General features: G+C 43.9%; 4 protein-coding genes across 5 annotated transcripts in view; 3 read left to right on the top strand and 1 right to left on the bottom strand.

Moving 5' to 3' along the window:
• SLX4IP (SLX4 interacting protein) overlaps positions 1–2,650 on the bottom strand; it is a 175,427-nt gene extending 172,777 nt beyond the window's left edge. Inside the window, exon 1 of the mRNA XM_077282602.1 lies at positions 2,473–2,650. Coding sequence (XP_077138717.1) covers positions 2,473–2,500 — 28 coding nt within the window. The 5' untranslated portion in view covers positions 2,501–2,650. The remainder of the gene's footprint in view (positions 1–2,472) is intronic.
• On the top strand, positions 1,825–4,954 carry LOC143804478 (uncharacterized). 2 transcript variants are annotated; one of them, XM_077282605.1, is made up of 2 exons: positions 1,825–1,977; positions 4,756–4,954. In XM_077282605.1, the coding sequence occupies exons 1-2, from the start codon at positions 1,886–1,888 to the stop codon at positions 4,952–4,954; spliced, it is 291 nt and encodes a 96-aa protein (XP_077138720.1). In that variant the 5' UTR covers positions 1,825–1,885. The 2 variants fall into 2 exon arrangements, with proteins under 2 accessions (XP_077138720.1, XP_077138721.1); XM_077282606.1 differs by lacking the exon at positions 1,825–1,977 and adding an exon at positions 2,142–2,165.
• A 2,596-nt stretch (positions 4,955–7,550) lies between these two features.
• LOC143804479 (uncharacterized) lies at positions 7,551–7,849 on the top strand. The gene has a single exon (XM_077282607.1). The coding sequence runs from the start codon at positions 7,551–7,553 to the stop codon at positions 7,701–7,703; it is 153 nt and encodes a 50-aa protein (XP_077138722.1). The 3' UTR covers positions 7,704–7,849.
• A 34-nt stretch (positions 7,850–7,883) lies between these two features.
• MKKS (MKKS centrosomal shuttling protein) lies at positions 7,884–18,152 on the top strand. The gene is made up of 4 exons (XM_077282601.1): positions 7,884–8,877; positions 10,970–11,145; positions 11,804–11,914; positions 15,918–18,152. Exons 1-4 carry the CDS (start codon positions 7,887–7,889, stop codon positions 16,356–16,358), a joined length of 1,719 nt encoding a protein of 572 aa, XP_077138716.1. The 5' UTR covers positions 7,884–7,886; the 3' UTR covers positions 16,359–18,152.
• Positions 18,153–19,966: the final 1,814 nt, after the last annotated feature.

A 19,966-nucleotide genomic window follows, 5' to 3' on the forward strand; every position in this document is an offset into this window, starting at 1 on the left:
TAAATCAGGGATGTCAAACAAATATACAGAGGGCCAAAATTAAAATCTTGGACAAAGTCAAATAGTGATGCTGCTTCAATAAGATGACCGGCGACATAGCGACACTGCTTCAATAAGATGACAGGTGACATAGTGACACTTCTTCAATAATATGACAGGCGACATAGCGAAGCTGCTTCAGTAAGATGACAGGCGACAGTGACGCTGCTTCAGTAAGATGACAGGCGACATAGTGACGCTGCTTCAGTAAGATGACAGGCGACATAGTGACGCTGCTTCAGTAAGATGACAGGCGACATAGCGACACTGCTTCAATAAGATGACAGGTGACATAGTGACACTTCTTCAATAATATGACAGGCGACATAGCAAAGCTGCTTCAGTAAGATGACAGGCGACATAGCGACGCTTCTTCAATAAGATGACAGGCGACATAGTGACGCTGCTTCAGTAAGATGACAGGCGACATAGTGACGCTTCTTCAGTAAGATGACAGGCGACATAGTGACGCTTCTTCAGTAAGATGACAGGCGACATAGTGACGCTTCTTCAGTAAGATGACAGGCGACATAGTGACACTGCTTCAGTAAGATGACAGGCGACATAGTGACGCTTCTTCAGTAAGATGACAGGTGACATAGTGACACTTCTTCAGTAAGATGACAGGCGACATAGTGACGCTGCTTCAGTAAGATGACAGGCGACATAGCGACACTGCTTCAATAAGATGACAGGTGACATAGTGACACTTCTTCAATAATATGACAGGCGACATAGCGACGCTGCTTCAGTAAGATGACAGGCGACATAGTGACGCTACTTCAGTAAGATGACAGGCGACATAGTGACGCTGCTTCAGTAAGATGACAGGCGACATAGCGACACTGCTTCAATAAGATGACAGGTGACATAGTGACACTTCTTCAATAATATGACAGGCGACATAGCGACGCTGCTTCAGTAAGATGACAGGCGACATAGTGACGCTTCTTCAGTAAGATGACAGGCGACATAGTGACGCTGCTTCAGTAAGATGACAGGCGGCATAGTGACGCTGTTTAGGAAACCAAGATGGAACACCATGCTTTGTATGAACAGTAGCACGGCATTTATATTGGATCCAGTGGGAAGGGTATTGGGAGACATTTTTCACACAATTTTTAACATGGAAAATGTTCTTTCCACTCAAAAAACCCCCCCAAAAAACCCCAAACCGTGACCATACCAACAGGGTCTGCGCCAGCATGTGCTTCCTGTGCATCAGCAGAACCATTAGCGCGCACGTTCCAGACACGTACACCGATACACCACACGTCTGACACGGACTCCAATTACACAACAGAAATACACCTGTTTTATTTTTAGAATAGTTGGGATTGGAAATCTGATATTGGCTTTGACTGATCATCTACCAATCTGAAAAAAATAATAGAAAGATTTCACGGCATTTGTGCAAAATCTAAATTATTTATTGAATCAGGAGTGAAAGCATAGGCAGAGATTTCCCGCATTACATAACGCTTGCCGCCGCCATGTTTTTGTAGCCCGTCTCCTTCTAGCTTTTCCCACTCTCCTGAAGTAGCGGTTACAATAACAACCAATGGGAGCGCACGTATCATAGAATGTTACGAAACACAAGTGAGAGTCGCGCTCCTATTGGTGGACGGTTGGCAGCGGGATTACAGGCACAGAAGGTGACCTGTGCGCAGTGTATTTCCGGTGCTGAACCTCCTGCGCCACAGCCGGCTGCTGTGTACGGTACAGGTGAGGCGGAGCTACGGGGAATGGTGACATAACGTATGACACTCGGTGGGAACCTGCAGCCGACCACAGATAATGGGGGTGTCACGTGGTGTGGAAAGGTGTAGCCTAGAACTCGCTGCACATGTATCACTGTGGCTGCTCAGGCTCCAGGGGCAAATGGTTTGAAAATAAAAATGGTAACAATGAGGCCGAACAGCTGGGAACACAACCAAGGTAGAAGGGCGCTTACATGTAAAGGTGGAGGTGCGCAAGGCTGGTTGCTAGGGGCAACAGTTCTGTTTTGGCATGAGTCTTGATTAGGGATGAGTAGTAGTCCGGGTTTTGTTACCGGAGCCGAGCTTGATTCCAAGGTTTGGTCGTGGTACCAGAACTGTTCCCAAACTCCAGGAACAGGAGCACAAGTAGGTAGATAGATGGCACTTCCCCCTCACCCCGACGCACGTTTCACCGGCACCCTCGGGTGCCAGCCGGTGTTGTGTGATCACATTCAGACTGTATGAGCCCTAAATAAGCGCCTTTAAGGAGTCTTTTTTTTTTTTAATCTATGCCAAACAAGCTCAAATTTTGTAATCTCATAAGAGTGGATTTCCATCCCATGTAGTAATTTAGTTTATTCCTGATTTGAAGTTTGGGGAAAAAAAACAAAAACCGTTCCTACTTTTGCACTTGCTCCTTGCATATAATCTTTTTAGACGCCAGGGCACTCACTGATTTTATCCAGGTGAAGCAGATTCATGACACCGCAAGCGATTATTTTCCTGAAGTGGATTCACCAGGGTTTTTCCACCATTTATTCAGGTGCCTCCGCTCTGTACTTTCAAGTGTAGACAGCTGGTGACTTCCCTGCTGAAGAAAGAGCTTGTTATTTCTTTTAACCAGTTTCCAAACCCTGAAGTGGTGAAAAGTAATGATGAGCGAGTATACTCGTTGCTCGGGTTTTGCCGAGCACACTCGGGTGATCTCCAAGTATTTGTTAGTGTTGGGAGATTAAGTTTTCATCGCCTCAGCTGAATGATTTACAGCTACTAGCCTGCTTGATTACATGTGGGGATTCCCTAGCAGCTAGGCAACCCCCACATGTACTCAGCCTGGCTAGTAGCTGTAAATCATTCAGCTGAGGCGATGAAAACTAAATCTCCAAACACTAACAAATACTTGGAGGTCACCCGAGCGTGCTCGAGAAAACCCGAGCAACGAGTATACTCGCTCATCACTAGTGAGAAGATGTGACGTAAACTGAAACGTGAAAAAAGAGCTCACCGACACAAAAAGAGGACTTAGAAATCCTACAAAGATTTTCAAAAACACCAGAATAAAAGGCAGAGACGCTTACCTGCCCAGGCCTCCAAACAAATGCACTATCAGGGTGCAGTTCACCCAATTAAAGATGGCTGCAACACAGGTGCAGCAATGCCGATGAAACAGCCACTCTCAATCAATGGAGGGGTGGCTGTTTGGTATATTCGTGCACAAAAGATACAAATCTGTTTGCAGCATTATTCACAGCATTAATTACAGCATGCACTTGTTCACATTCGGAGATGCTGGTCAGGTTTTTCAGTATATCTAAGGCTACTTTCACACTGATCCGTCGGTACGGGCCCGTCGCAATGTGTGGTGCCGACGTACCGACGGACGCTGTGAAAAACTGCAAGACGTGGGCAGCGGATGCAGTTTTACAACGCATCCGCTGCCCATTCTGCAGTCCGGGGAGGAGGGGGCGGAGTTTCGGCCGCGCATGCGCTGTCGAAAATGGCGGACGCGACACACAAAAAAAGTTACATGGAGCTTTTTTTGTGCCGACGGTCCGCCAAAACACGACGCATCCGTCGTGTGACGGATGCGTCGTGTGGCAATCCGTCGCAGTGCGTCTATGGAGAAAAAACGCATCCTGCGGGCAACTTTGCAGGATGCATTTTTTTTCTCCAAAACGACGCATTGCGACGTACGTCACACGACGCTAGTGTGAAAGTAGCCTAACTATTGGTAACTATTGGATGTTGGCTGCCTCCAACCTGATCTTGCACTCCTCCCATCGACCTGCAGGTGACCATAATCAGCTCTACCTGCCCATAAATTGTAGGCTTAGCCTGGAAGTGACATGAATGTCCATGAGTTGTAGGTTGATAGCTCAAGAGAGGCATGTACAGTAGAGCAGGGACCCATCATACGGAGGTCACTTGCCGTGGTTGATGGGCATACATGAATTGGCCAGTTTGTGCAACAAGAACCTTCATTTTTCATTCATAACCGAAAGTTAAAGGGAACCTCCAAAATCCGCATCAAATCCGCACGGATTTTTACCTGCGTTTTCTGCCAAGAGATGCAGAATCTGCACAGAAAATTCCACAGGCAAATCTGCAACGTGTGCACATACCCTAAATGCATTTATATATTTAAAATAACAAACAGAGCATGTACCTTCCTGATGCTTTCCTGGGTCTCAATGTTTTGGCTGCAGTGGTGCATCATGTTGACAGGTCACTTTACCGCTACAGCCAATCATTGAGCTCAGCGGCAGTCACAAGTAATAACAGCAGGTGAATATGTGAAAAAAAAATACCAACCATCTCACGGAGGGAAGAGAAAATGGTATTGTGTGCGGAATAGAAGCTGTACTGATAAGAGCAATGAATACGGCCACATCCTGGGTGCTCGCATACCCTATGTTCAGCCTATATAACTGGGAGGGTCAATCCCAAAAGAGAAAGTTCTGAAGCTTGGATCAGGCAGCAAAAAGCATTTCAGGGGTTTTGAAAGTGAATAATGGAATGAAGATTGCTGGCTGAAACTTTGTACCTGTGTACCTAACGTATATCAAACACATGTTTCATGTCAGGGGTTTCCATAACCTTTTTGAGGACTAAATTTGAGTTTTCTTTGGGCATTCTTGGTCTTGCTTGTACTCATACATGCGTCTTTCTCCAGGCCCTGCTGTGTTATTTCCGATTTGTAGCATTTTTCTTATATATATTTTTTGTTTTTGTGTAGATTGATCCAAGTGATGGGACTAAAATCAATATGGAAGAGCTACAAAGTTTTGATTGTTATGGGAACAAGTCTTGGAGTAATACACTGGGGCTGGATTAACATGCAGTCAAACCCAATATTTCATCCTGAGGGTCAAGGTCGATTACCATCCATTTTTCGGTTTCTTTCAAGTAAAGAAACGGATCCCAAAGACAAATAATGGTGTGATTGTGGTCCTTTAGGTAGGTGTATATTCTATCCATCTGTATTTCCAGCTTTTACATACCATGCTCCAAAACTAAATATCAGGGCATTCGTTTGCACATTTTCTATGTTTAACATTGACAAATCTGTAATAAAGCTGCATGTGCATGGCCATATTACAGCTCATTATGGACATACTTGGAAAAAGGCACCCATAGAGATTTTACTGTACCTGCATATACATATTAAGTTTTTTATTCTGTCAATTAAATATGTACAAATTGTGACATCAGCCTTATGTAAGATACTATTCTCATATTTCAGCATTCGTACTAGGAGAGAATAGCTCCGAACATACGACAGCACATGGTGAAGCCTCCTCCAAACAACTCTGCCTTTTGCATGAGGCATCAAGTCCTTCTGTTAAACTGTTAAAAATAATGTTTATTATAATTTGTTTATTGAAATCCAATTGACAATTTATCTGGCTCCCAGATCCGCTTCCGAATTGTTGCCTCACTTTCACTCACTCCTTAAATGGGTTCTCCAGGAATGTAATAAAACTGTCCCCATCCCATAACTCCATCGGCAGCGTCTTCTAGTCACGTGTCAGGACGAGCTGCAATCTGAAGAAACACAGCTCCCGAGACCTGTGTCTCAACTGACAGAGGAGCTTTATTGTAAACACACGTTCCTGCGTGAGACCAGGAGAAAAAATAAATATCTACTCGGCTCATTGTGCACAGAGGACTGAGACTGGGGAAAAAGAACGTTTGTGATCAGTTAGCTGAGGAGAAGAATTACTTCTTCTGTCATAGAGCTCCTCTGTCAGCTGAGGCACAAGTCTCAAGAGCTGTTTTTCTTAATACTACAGCCTGTCCTGACATGTTACTAGGATGGGCTGCCCCCTGTCGTCGTTGATGTGCGCACTAGGATGAATGACAAATCTATGTATAATACATAAATATTACTTTAAGCCTTTTTTTGGGGGGGATGCTTTGCTGTAAAGGAATACACAGCCCAGGAAAGGCACATGCCTGCCAAACGGAGACCAAAAGGACGGTTGGCTTCTTTCTAGTGGATGGGAATACTGGGAAAAACTCCTGATGTTTCCTTGACAAAGCGCACTTAACTTTAAAGGTGCAGTCAGACGGCCATATAAATCAGATTGCAATGCCCGGACTGGCCGACACTCTCCCGGCCCGAGCATAACCGCTTCATAGAAATATATGCAGTTGTCGCTTGGGTTGGGAGAGCCACTGGCCAGTCTGTGCACTGCGTTCCCATCTCTATACGGCCTTTTGACTGCGCCCTTACTCTGCTTTTCCTATGTAGTGCCTATAATGTATACCTGCCTACATCTTATCCTCGCCATACCAGCTGATGGCTAGGGGGTTTAGCCGCTTTCTGCAGGGTGCCCCATAATACAGGCCTTGTAATTGTTATTCATTTAAGTTCACTAATTTTATAAAAGACCCCAGTAGTTACTGGCATATAATACTTTTCTTTCAAGGGATCTTCCAATCTATAAAATGTATGCACATCATTGACTATTCCATCACTTATAATAATAATAATATGATAATAATTTTTATTTATATAGCGCCAACATATTCCGCAGCGCTTTACAACTTATAGAGGGGACTTGTACAGACAATAGACATTACAGCATAACAGAAATCACAGTTCAAAACAGATACCAGGAGGAATGAGGGCCCTGCTCGCAAGCTTACAATCTATGAGGAAAAGGGGAGACACGAGAGGTGGATGGTAACAATTGCTTTAGTTATTTGGACCAGCCATAGTGTAAGGCTCGGGTGTTCATGTAAAGCTGCATGATCACTTTGATTGTTATGGGTCCTGCGCTGACCTCGAAAATAAATCTGCCGCTGTTATAATAAAGTGCCTCAGCCCCCTTTACAGGTTTCTGTGGCGAGCAGCACCTTCCATTCTAGTGAATAGCCTGGTGTGCCGCTCTACAGAAAATCAGGGTGAACGTTCCATAGTGAAAGTCAGCGTTGCAGCTTTTTGTATTTTTAGAATCATTGGGGTCCCAGAGATCAGATCTCCATAATGCTTTATCCTAGTGATCATTGTACAAACTCCTTTAAAGCACCACTCCGGCGGTTTTTCTTTTTCAGCACTGGAGTGGCGCTTTTCATGTGAGCACCCTGCCCCCCCATTCTTATACTCACCCTCTGGCAGCTTAAACTTTTACAAGCGCTTCTTCGGTCCCACGGCGCCCTCTTGTGGGCTCAGCTTCTGATTGGCTGGAAGTCAATGCAAGTCTGAGAGCCAGAACCAGTCTGTCATTGACTTGTATTGAAAAGTGGCCTCCAGTTCTCTCCATGAAACCCTGGAGCATCCGTCAGCTCACTTTTCGCAGGACAGCAATGCTGGAAAAGGATGAAGGCGGCAGCAGATATGAGGCAGGAGACTTGCATTTAAAGCACCACTCCACGGTGCAATAAAAAACCCTCTGGAGTGGTGCTTTAAACAAAATGTACAATAGTTTCCGTATTTCAGAATGAAATTGAATGTAATTGCCTCTTCTTTTCTTTTCCCCCAGATTTTTTAAAATCTGCTCTCCTTGACCTGGAAGCCGAGGTGCCATGAAGCCGAAATCATTTTTGCGGAGGAACTGGTTCTGGGTCGCTGGGATATCCTTTCTAGGCATTCACTTTGGGACGTATTTTATTCAAAGAATTGCAAAAAGTTCTGCTAGAGAAACTGTGGCCATCAGAGATGCTAAAAGCAGCGACTGACCAGACTACCCCCTACACGACCGTGCCACTGGATAACTCACAAGCCCCCAATGTTCGTGCTATCAGTGCTTGCCAGCGTACATCCGTCACACATTTCCCCCTTGTTGGTGTAAGATTAATAAATTATATGATTTTTAAATCCTAAACTGATTTAATTTTCTTGAGGAATAGGAATTTTACATAATGGAAAGAGTTGAACAGAAAAAGCAGTCGTCGTGTACAGCCGGACCCCTAACCAGTGCATCGCTCAGGCAGGCAGTGAGTGTGATGCAGATGATGGTGGCATCCTGCTATGGCCCGTATGGAAGACTGAAGCAGATCCATAATAATAGTGGCGGGTACGTTACCACGACCTCACAGTCCGCTGCCTTACTCGGTGGGATTTCGGTCACTCATCCTGCACTACAGTTACTAGTCGCCTCCATCCGTAATCATACCTCCGCCTTCAGTGATTGTGGACTCTTCGCAGCAATTCTTTGTTGCAGCTTGATTGACAGGTGCCTGAGATTACCGGTCTCTACCCACAAGGTGGTTAAGGCACACCAGAGTCTTACGGACATGTGTTTGAGTTACCTGAAGTCGGAGGACTGTGCTTGCAAAATCAATGTGGATTTTACCAGCAGCAAATCGCTGCTTGCCCTGACCCACTCCGTGCTGTGCAGCAAGCCGGCATGCATGATGACCAGAACAGAAGTAGATTATGTCAGTGTACTGATCGTTAAAGCTTTTCTCTACAAAGTACCCAACGTGACCGCTACCAGTCACCTCTTAGGAAGAACCGTGGTCGTGGCTGTGGAAGGCGCAAGCGTTATGGACTCTGCCTTCATCCCTGGCATGCTCATTGAGGTGCCAGCCTGCGGTTGGAGCAGAACGATGCCTTCCTCCAGACTGCCCCCATCCAACATTAAGTTAGCCTTGTTTTCCGGATCGTTGTGTGGAGAGTTTAGTGATTCAGGAGATGGCACAGTGGAAGTTACGGCTGGGGTAGATCCAGAAAAGGTCATGTTGGACCAGTTGATAGATTTAGGACAACAGTTAGTGGATGATGATGTGCAAATACTTTTGTGTCAAAAAGTGATCCACCCGTCCCTGAAACAGTATCTGAAGGAGCACGATGTCTGTGCCTTGGACAGATTAGGAGCAGCTCTGATGGAACCATTAAGTGAACTGACAGGTAATAACATAGTGATGTACTGGTATAAAATGAGCTCCTACTGTAGTGCTTCCAGCTGTCAAGGATTTCTGACGATGCCAGACATTATAGTATTGGTGTCCACTAATTATTCAGTAGTTTTTCTACACAAGATATTCATATTTTCAAAAATAATGAGGAGTTTGTTTGTTTTGGTTTTTGTTTTTTTTTGGGGGGGGGGGGGATTGCATTAAATTTGTTGTACAAGATTGGAAAAACCTTGCTAAAAACCAGTGCCATTCATAGCCACAGATCTATGCTTGACTTCATGGGCAAACACCCCTCAAAGCCAGGCAAGCCTGCTGATAGACTAGCTTTAAAGAACATAAGCTACCATTTAAAACTTTGTTCACACATTGCTTTTTTCCCCCCTTTTAATGTTTGGCTTAAAAATAGCCACATGTTTTTAGTCGATTTAGCATTTTTGATTATGGCCATCTTTCAAGTCCAGTAGCAAAGCCTGTAGTAAAATTGCTCACAGAAATGCCATACAAACGGGAGGAGGGAGAATTTGTCTTACGTTTTTTTTAAAGGAAACCTGTCGGGAGATCCGGATGGGCTGCCCAAGCAACGGTAAACCTATATCAGCCACTTGTAAAAGCGGACGGGGAGAACGCTGCTAGGCTGACTAGTCCAAGATACAGTTCCCAGTCGACTCCTTGCTATCCCGCTTCTCTTGATTGACAGGTCTTTCACTACACACACATACAGGGGGAGGCTTGCGATTTTAGGGCAATGGGGTTGGGAGAGGCCACCAGGGTACTACATCTTGGACTAGTCATCCCAGATACATGGTATGAGACAATTTTTCAAAATGTTTTCAGAATAACACATACACATCTGCAATCATGTCGCCAGTGCCTGATTCTTCTGTCTGTGTTCGGCCAGAATGAGTCTGCGGTCAGGTTCGCCTGTTTAGTCCCAAGTATACCTGTGTAATGCAATGCATTGTCATAGTAATAATAATAGGAGTACTAATGTAGAAAACACTCCTACCACGACAACCCCTAAGCGCACTGCAGTCTTCGAAGGGAGGGTGTGATAGTGCAATGGTGTGACACCGAGTCCTTCTTTTTGTCTAACTGCTTGGACTCTGATCTTAATTGGCCACACCATCTACGGGGTTAAACCATTACATAGAATGGTAGAGTTGGAAGGGTCCTCCAGGGTCATTGTGTCCAACCCCCTGCTCAACGCAGGATTCACTGAATCATCTCGGATGTCTGTCCAGCCTCTGATTGAAGACTTCCATGGAAGGAGAACTCGCCACCTCTCGTGGCCGCCTGTTCCACTCATTGATCATCCTCATTGTCAATACGTTTTTTCTAATATCTAATCTGTGTCTCCTCCCATTCAGTTTCATCCCATTACTTCTAGTCTTGTGCAAATGAGAATAAGGATGATCCTTCTACAATGTGACAGCCCTTGATATATTTGTAGACCGCTATTAAGTCTCCTCTTAGTTTTATTTTTTGCAAGTTAAACATTCCCAAATCCTGTAACCGATCCTCACAGGACATGGTTTGCAGAACCGTCACCATTCTGGTCCCTCTTCTCTGAACTTGCTCCAGTTTGTTGATGTCTGGAGCAAGTTCAGAGAAGACTGACAGGCTGGTGTAGGCTTTATAACCATGCCAGCAGCCCCTATGGACCATGCTAATGTGATTAGCTAACATAGTATTGCCTAGACTGCATGCAATTCTATCCACCTTCCAGTTGTGCTAATAATTAGGTCTAGTTTTCATTGTCTTAATTGTTTTTGAGAGGTACTGATTCTCCTTGCAGAAGTTCAGCTCATATTTGGAGTTTCGCATGCAATGCTTCCTCCTGGGGAAAAAAAACGATGCAAATTAGGTCTGCTGCAGAGAGTGAACTCCCCAGTGCCACCTACAGACAGCTCCCCTGTATGACAATGAAACGTGACTAGGAGTATCTCTGGGGTGGAGTGAAATAATTTACAATCCTCTGACTTGTACGTGATTCAGCGAGTAACTGGTGCAGTAAATGTATACGTGGCACAATGTGTACGATTCTGTGTTTTACACCATTGTCTTTTTTCCTCCTATTCTCACAGGTGCACAGCCTGTAGCTTCTCTCTGCCCGGTGTCCTCTGCTTCTTATGGCCGCCTCCAGCAGATCAGTAAAGTGTCCTATAGTAATAAGCAGTACCTGCATCTTCTTCCCGACACCACTACTGTGTGCAGTATTGTGCTCTGCAACCGGAATGAGACCTCCCTAAAAGAGCTTATGGTAAATCCGTTACTAAGGGAACTAGAGGAGAACATATCCATCTGATCCGGGTGGTACCTATGAGGCAAAGTGATCAGGTCACCCCCTTGTCACATCACGCCATTGCACCTGGGCAGATCCCCAAGGGTGATTATTGATCAGTGGACCCTCCATTACCCCCAAAATGTCCTAAGATTGTGTAATGTTTTACAAACCCTTTAAGCTAAGGATTCCTATAGGAATCTACTACTTTTAGAGGGGGGTGTCTAGGGAATAAAACGCTTGGTAAGGGACTCAGAGTGGTGTTAAAAACAGTTGTATAAGTGATACCTTCACCTCTTCCCTGCAGCTGTTGTTCTGATGGATTACCCGGTCTCGTCAGTCCCTACTGCCTGGTCCTATATCGGCACAACAGTGAGCCAATCACCACAGCGGAGATCCTCATCAGCCTGTGATTGGCTGGTCGGCTTTTCTGGAGTGTCCAGATGGGATCAGGATGTAGAGACCAGTGGGGTCAGGGTAACCTTCGAGTGGTCAGAGAGGGGATTGTCCCTCTTATTTATTTTTTTTACATATTTTTTATCACCACGACGTCCCTATTAATTGATGTGCAATTTGCCTTTTGTAGTGAGGAACAGTTTTTCGATTTCCTAATTTTTCATTCATGTTCTCTTTCTAGCGAACGTGTCAGACGGCTGAACGCTCTTTAAATCATCTTCTTAAAGAACCCTGGCTCCTGCTCGGTGGGGGATGCACTGAAGCACACGTGGCTGCTTACATCCGTTATCAGGTATATGGTTAGAAATGGAAGAACAGCTTATTACTAGTGAGGAGCGAGCATGCTCAGGTAAGGTGTTATCTGAGCATGCTCGTGTGCTAATACAGTATTTTCAGCGTGTTCGAATAATATGTTCAAGTCCCAACGGCTGTATGTCTCACGGCTGTTCGACAGCTACAACACATGGAGGGATTGACTGACAAACAGGTAATCCCTCCATGTGTTGCGTCTGCCAAAACAGCAGTGAGACATGCAGCTGCGGGGACTCGAATGTATTTTTCGAGCACACCAAAGACACTCTGTTAGCACCTGAGCATGCTCAGAGAACACCTTATCCCAGCACATTCACTCATCACTACTTATTACAATTTGGCATGTTATTATAATGCTGAGTTGTCATTTAGTATTTAAAGGGATTGTTTAGCTTTAGCCTAAATCTCTTTTTCATATACCTTATTAAGGGTTAACAAAAAGTAGTCCTCTGTTCAGGATCCTCACCTCTTGCATAGAGAGAGTGGCTACAAACTGCATAGGGCTGAGTTCAGCAATTTGTTATGTGGCAGAGCTGGACAGCACTGAAGACATTTGGTGCACACAACTTATGCCCCCAGCTACAAAAATGTTTTGGTTCTGTATTGCTGTTTTTTTTTTTTTTCCATTACACTGTACAGGACTTATATAAAGTATGGAAAATCGGTCCTGTCTTGTAATACTTGAAGGAAAGGTGCCACGATCTTTATTTTTGTATTACTCATTATATGATTAGTGATGAGTGAGTGTACTTGTTGCTTGGATTTTCCTGAGCACGCTCAGGTGATCTCCAAGTATTTGTTAGTGTTCGGAGATTTAGTTTTCATCACTGCAGCTGAATGATTTACAGCTATTAGCCAGGCTGAGTACATGTGGGGGTTGCCTGGTTGCTAGGGAATCCCCACATGTAATCAGCCTGGCTAGTAGCTGTAAATCATTCAGCTGTGGAGGTGAAAACTAAATCTCCGAACACCAACAAATACTCGGAGACCACCCGAGCGTGCTAGGGAAAAACCCGAGCAACGAGTATACTCACTCATCACTAATAATCATTTATTATACAAAATTAAATTCGCTGCTTAAATAGTTTTTAATTTATTAATATTTTCATTAGCCACAGGGAGCTGCCATTTGCATTTGGGGAGGTGTAAGTGTCTGAACAGGACACTTTAACACCTCAAATACTTCAGTCCCTGGGCATAAGAGACTGGTCGCTCTTGTATTGTGGCTGCGTTAGTTGTGACCTGGGCATGCTCCCTGGGCTGTCCAGGGCACAGCTCTGGGAGGAGATCATGGACATTTCTGTGGAGCCCGGAGTGTATTCTGCGGGCTGCACATTCCCCCTCTCATCGCACACTCTGCTCTTTGTGTGCAATGACAGCTGCTAGGGAGCAGAGGTCCTGGGTTAGGTTAGTATCATGATCAGCAGCCTGGGATTAGTAGTACATGACCAGATCGCTGATCATCACTATGACCGAAATTTAATAATCACCCTGATGTGCCCTGTTCTCGGACATAGCTCTGCTATGGAACTGTTACGCCTTAGAAAGAGGCATACACTGCCATAGCAGAGCTGTGTATGTAATGTCATCTTTACACCCGACAAACAACTTGAATAAAAATAGGAGGACACGTTACTTACATGGCATGCAGCATCTTCCATCTCTCTGTAAGCAGCGGTGCCTCTAGTGTCAGATCAGCCAGGTTGGGGAGGAGCGGGACTCACAAGACATCCGGAGAGCAGCAGTGCCAGATGAGAGCACTTCTATCTGTTGTGTGTGGTGCCCTCTGCCCAGCACACTCCAGGTAACCTGTGCAGCTGCTTTCCATCCAATTTTTCTGTGTTGGATATGAAGAAGGGGGATTTTGACAAATTGACCATTGCAGGTTAGAGAGTGTGTATTTTCCTATGTCTATGACCATGCATGTCTATTTTTTCCTGTATGTATTAGCATGCATGTCTATTTTTGTGTGTATGTTGCGTGCATGTGTGTGTGAATTTTTCTGTCTATTTTCCTAGGAGCGTGCATGTGTATTTTACTATGTATAGTAGAGGAGATCAGATGGTCATAGCTTCAAGTAAGAAATACAGTATAAAGTGGAAAGTTATCTAATCCCATCATGCGTGATACACCCCAGACCGCTGTATCTAATCCCATCATACGCAATACTCTCCAGACTGGTGTATCTAATCCCATCATGCACGATACTCCAAAGACCAGTGTGTCTAATCCCATCTATAATCCTCAGTCCCTGAAGCCCTGCTCTGTGTAGCACAGGTGATCAGATGATCACAGCTTCTAGTCTCCCATGGAGACTATTGAAGCATGTAAAAAAATAAAAAGTTTTTAAAAACATAAAAAATATAAATGTTTAAATCACCCCCCCCCCCCTTTTTGCCCCATTCAAAATGAATAAAGAAACATATATTTGGTATTGTTGCGTTCAGAATTTCTCGATCTATCAATATGTAAAAAGAATTCATCTGATTGGTAAACAGCGTATCAAGAAGAAAATCAAAAAGCCAGAATTACGTATTTTTGGTTGCTGTGACATTGCACTAAAATGCAATAAAGGTTGATCAAAAAAACGTATCTGCACCAAAATGGAATTGATAAAATCATCAGTTCGGCACCCAAAAAAATAAGCCCTCACCCAGTCCCATGTCACAAAAAATGGAGATGCTACAGGTCTCGGAAAATTGCGCCATTTTATTTTTTACTAACTTTGGATTTTTTTTTCACCACTTAAGTAAAAAGAACCTGCACATGTTTAGTGTCTGTGAACTTGTAATGACCTGGAGAATCAGTTTTAGCATTTAATGAACATGGTAAAAAAAAAAAAAAAATCTATGAAATTGCACTTTTTATCAGTTTCACCGCACTTTGAATTTTTTTCCTGTTTCCCTGTACATTATATGGTAAAACTAATGATGTTGTTCAAAAGTACAACTTGTCCTGCAAAAAACAAGCCCTCACATGGCCATATTAACAAAAAAAGCAAATAGTTATGGCTCTGGGAAGGAGGGGAACAAAAAGCAAAAACTCCAAAATGGAAAAACCCAAGGTGGTAAAAGGGATGTTTGGTCTTCTGATGGTGTCAGAAGTCTCTGGTATTGCCGTTGAGAGTGAGCTATGTGATTTGCATACGACTAGACCTGCTCAGCCTTGCATACTTCACTTGTAATGGGCGAGACAAAGCACGTCTAGTCGAGATGTGCCTGCAAATATGTAGTCACATGACCGCCTGCTCTCGCCAGAAATACTGATGGCCATATTATGAGGATTCACACTTTTATCAGAAGACCAGACAACCCCTTCAGAAAGGAATCTGTCCTCCCAAAATGCAGGTTAAACTAATTAAACCGTTCTATGGGGAGCCTAGCCCTTATAGAGAAACTCATATTAGCTGTGTATATTTCATTGCTTTAACTATTTTAAAAACTTGTTTTATTCCACATGGCAATGAAGGAGCTTCGGTGCCCCCTTGGTGTGGCCAACAGTCCAGGGCAGTGTTCTTCCTCCCTCAGTTTGCATGCTGAGTAGTCCCTTGACTCTGACTGACAGCGCTCGCTTGGGTAGAGCCGACTGCTGCCCGAGCCCTGACAGCGGCCGCCGCTCAGTACACGGATACACCCAGAAGAGTAACAATGGCCTCAGACAGGACGGAGAGGATCAGTTGTGTTCCCTTTATGGTCAGTGCTTCACAGAATAGGGTAAGACCCCTGAGATTAACCTATTCTGCGCTGCACTCGTATCTGAGCCTCTGTTTAATTAGCATTTTACTCCCTGTAATTTCCCCTGTGGTGGCGCTGCAGGTTTCTGTAGAGATCACAGTGGATTGCTGGAGGTCCCATCTTGGAGACACTTGATGATCACTACTTAGAAGTTGACATTGTGGAAAGTGTACAGAGCTCCTTAGGTGTGAACATGACTTGGTTATTATCGTATATGTGAGGTAAATTTAGCATTTGTTATATTCCCAGGTTTCCAGTCTTCCCGGCAGCCATCTTGAAGAGCTGAGGTGCACAGCGGCTGAGTATAAACTGGCGGCTGACTGCTTCTGCTCCGCATTGGAGGCCACTGCTCGAAGTTTGGAACATGATGGCGGTGAAATCCTTACAGATTTCCAGGATGGACACGTCTGGTCTGTACCCCCTGAGGCCAGTGGTGGTGAATACGCAGGAGCCGGGCATACGTGTGGCTGTCGGCTGCTCCACAACAGAGATGATCTACAGTGGGCTGTGCTCGGGAGCCCGTCCCCGCCATTCAGCCCCCGGACTCGCACAGAGGTCCCCCCAGTCTTACTAGCCAAAGAGACTCTGATTTTAGATGGCTTCTCTGCAAAATGTAATGGTATAAGGGTGGCTGTGGACACGGCGGGGCTCATCTTGGATCTGGCATATGTTGTTAAAGATACAAATTAATATAAACAATTAAAACTGTTTTCATCCCATTCTATGAGAACAAATCCATGAGTGATCAATGAATCCACTTGTATCTGGACAAAGATACAAGCTCCTTAAAGGGCTTTTCCAGCCTTGTGATATTGGGATAGGACACAATTTCATATTGATGAGTGGCGGCCAAATGTAAATGGGGGAACAGCTAACATGGAGCTGTGCTCTAGTTCTTGGCATCGGCCATTACACAGTGAATGGAGCCTGTGCTGTCAGCTATCATAGATGAGTGTTAAGTCCCCAAATAATTCAACAAATAACTTGCTGGAAATCCACAGTGAATTCATGGCAATTCCATATGTGTTTAGATAATTGCTATCGTTTTTATGTATTTCACTGAAGGCTGTGGATTCACATTCACCAAATCTGAACTTTGCCCCTTGCTAACCCCCCAGGGGCAAATCTTTGTATTTTACATTTTCTCTTTACATGTTGTACTCCTGTTTTCTGACTAAAAAACATCTCTGCGAAAGTGATCTCGTCCTCTAAGCGAGAACACTAGTGATGAGCGAGTATACTCGTTGCTCGGGTTTTCCCGAGCACACTCAGGTGACCTCCGAGTATTTGTTAGTGTTCGGAGATTTCGTTTTCATTGCGGCAGCTGAATGTTTTATGGCTACCAGCCAGCCCGAGTAATAGCTGTAAATCATTCAGCTGCGGTGATGAAAACTAAATCTCCGAACACTAACAAATACTCGGAGGTCACCTGAGCGTGCTCGGGAAAACCCGAGCAACGAGTATATTCGCTCATCACTAGAGAACACATTTAAATAGCTCTGAAATCCTACTATTTCTGTGTTAACAATCAAGTATTTTCCAAAATAATGGACAGAAAGCTAAGATGTCACTTGTCTAAAGTTTTATTTACTATAAAAACCTGAAAACCAAATTTTCAGCTAGTAAGGGCAACGTAATACTGCTGTCTCTTAAAGGGAATATGTCATCAAAAAACAACCAGTTGTTTAAACCAGATTTTATCTTAATTGGACTTATTCTTATTTTTTGTGCTTTTATTTTCAGATTTCTTTATCACTATCTATACTACAAAAACTATACTCCCAGACACATTCCAACTAGATGGATGGAGCCGTGCTCACATATATACATATCAGCACCTGCACCACAGAATCCATCGCAGCTCGCCATGTGAGGACTCAAAAGTCTACAGTTACATAGTCTTGGGGATTTTTGCTGACCAAGGGGTCTGCAACAAATCGAGGTGACATGTTCAATATTGATTCAAGTTTTGGATAAAGATTGCCAATGCAAGTCTATGGGCCTGTGAAAAAGTCTGACAGCACTCAGATGCCATCGTTTTTCATGGACTGGTTGAAAGGAGAAGCCTCTTAATTTGTGTAAGAATAACTGATGAAACGCTGATGGTAAAAACTGACACTGACCAAACTGATGAAAAGTGAAATATTTCTGCATTCAAGATAAATGACTGAATGAAATCTAAATCAATTTTTTGGGTTCTAATTTTGGCAAGTGTGGAATATGTAAGACCTCATTCAGACAACAGTAATTTTTCTTCTGCGCAAAAAAATTTAATCATGTTTTGGATTACCGTATATACTCGAGTATAAGCCGAGATTTTCAGCCCACTTTTTAGGGCTGAAAGTCCCCCTCTCGGCTTATACTCGAGTCATACCCAGGGGTCGGCAGGGGAGGGGGAGCAGGGGCTGTCTAATAATACTCACCTACTCCTGGCGCGGTCCCTGCTTCCTAGGGCTGCAGTTTCTTCCTGTAGTGAGCGGTCACATGGTACCACTCATTACAGTAATGAATATGTGGCTCCACCTCCCATAGGGGTGGTGCCACATATTAATTACTGTAATGAGCGGTAACGGTGACCGCTCAGTACAGGAAGAAAATGCGGCGCCAGGAAACAGACATGCAGCGACGGCGCCAGGAGCATTTAAGTATGACGGGGAGCAGTGCGCAATATTCACCTGGTCCTCGTTCCACCGTCGGCGCCGCTGTGTCTTCCGCAGTGACGCTCAGGTCAGAGGGCGCGGTGACGCGATTAGTGCGCGCCGCCCTCTTTCTGAACGTCGGTACAGAGGATGGGAAGACACAGCGGCGGTCAGCGGTGGAACTGGGAGCAGGTTACTATAGCAAGTGCCAGGGGCTGGAGAGGTGAGTATGTAATTTTTTTATTTTTTTAATCGCAGCAACAGCATATGGGGCAAATATCTGTATGGAGCATCTTATGTGGCCATGTGCAGCATGATATGGGGGCAAATATCTGTATGGGGCATCTTATGTGGCCATGTGCAGCATGATATGGGGGCAAATATCTGTATGGGGCCATGTGCAGCATTATATGGGGCCCTGTGCAGCATTATATGGGTCCGTGTGCAGCATGATATGGGGGCAAATATTTGTATGGCGCATCTGTATGTGGCCATGTGCAGCACGATATGGGGGCAAATATCTGTATGGAGCATCTTATGGGGTCATAATCAACATTTGTGCAGGATTATATGGGGCATATTTTAATATGGAGCATCTTATGGAGCCCATCATAAACTTTATGGAGCATTATATGGGGCTCCTGATTCAATATGGATATTCAAAAACACTTAACCTACTGATGTCTCAATTAATTTTACTTTTATTGGTAACTATTTTTATTTTTGACATTTACCGGCAGCTGCTGCATTTCCCACCCTAGGCTTATACTCGAGTCATTAGGTTTTCCCAGTTTTTTTGTGCCAAAATTAGGGGGGTCGGCTTATACTCGGGTCGGCTTATACTCGAGTATATACGGTAGATTTTCGTCAGTGACTGGTTAGTTTTTACCATCAGAGTTTCATGAATTTTTCTATATGCAAAATATCCTGATGGTAGTTTATCAAGCTTCTATCAAACACTCAGTGAAAAATGGATGGCATGTTTGGTTTTTTTACGGACTTGCAATGGTGAGTTCATCTGTGACTTGGATCAAAATCAGACATGTCTCCATGTTTTGGTGCGAACCTGTCAATCCACAAAAAAAAAGGGCATATGGACAGCACCTTAAACGATAATGGATATGTGTTGTATCCGTAAAACACGGACATAACTAGCATGTAAAAACACTGACGCCTGAATGTGCTCTTAGCAGAAGTCCGTTATTAGGCTGAGTGACCAGAGTAAGATGTGCTATTTTTTTTTTATTATTATTATTATTATAGAGATATGAAACATTAGTCAATTTTTGTTAATATATTTAACATGAAAATGTAATTTAAACAATAATTTTCTAATGACATTCCCTATAAGAGAAACAAAAACAGTGAAATAATCTTTACAAAGCGTTAATGCAGACTCATTTAAATAATTCTGATCATAACTAGGCAGTCACTAAAAAAAGCTAGAAGTGCAGCAAAATTGATAAGATTTTGAAGGCTTCAGTGACGAGGAACAATTAAAATATTAAAGGGTTTTAACCCCCTTTCATTTATACCGAAGTTTACAAATACTCACCGATCCTATCTCGATTTGTGGGACATTTTCCAATGGATAACTGGTGCAAGTCACTTCGTAAATTCTCCCGAGTCTTTAAAAGAAGAGAAGGTACGGATGGTAAG

The sequence above is a fragment of the Ranitomeya variabilis genome, chromosome 2 (genome assembly GCF_051348905.1).
Source record: "Ranitomeya variabilis isolate aRanVar5 chromosome 2, aRanVar5.hap1, whole genome shotgun sequence".
Taxonomy (NCBI): domain Eukaryota; kingdom Metazoa; phylum Chordata; class Amphibia; order Anura; family Dendrobatidae; genus Ranitomeya; species Ranitomeya variabilis.

Excerpts from the sequence above, each read along its gene's own strand:
- LOC143804478 (XM_077282605.1), top strand. The coding sequence starts at position 1,886 with ATGTATCACTGTGGCTGCTCAGGCTCCAGGGGCAAATGGTTTGAAAAT. Across the intron at positions 1,978-4,755 it reads CAGCTGGGAACACAACCAAG|ATTGATCCAAGTGATGGGAC; the intron begins GTAGAAGGGCGC and ends GTTTTTGTGTAG.
- LOC143804479 (XM_077282607.1), top strand. The coding sequence starts at position 7,551 with ATGAAGCCGAAATCATTTTTGCGGAGGAACTGGTTCTGGGTCGCTGGG.
- MKKS (XM_077282601.1), top strand. The coding sequence starts at position 7,887 with ATGGAAAGAGTTGAACAGAAAAAGCAGTCGTCGTGTACAGCCGGACCC. Across the intron at positions 8,878-10,969 it reads ACCATTAAGTGAACTGACAG|GTGCACAGCCTGTAGCTTCT; the intron begins GTAATAACATAG and ends CTATTCTCACAG. Across the intron at positions 11,915-15,917 it reads CTGCTTACATCCGTTATCAG|GTTTCCAGTCTTCCCGGCAG; the intron begins GTATATGGTTAG and ends TTATATTCCCAG.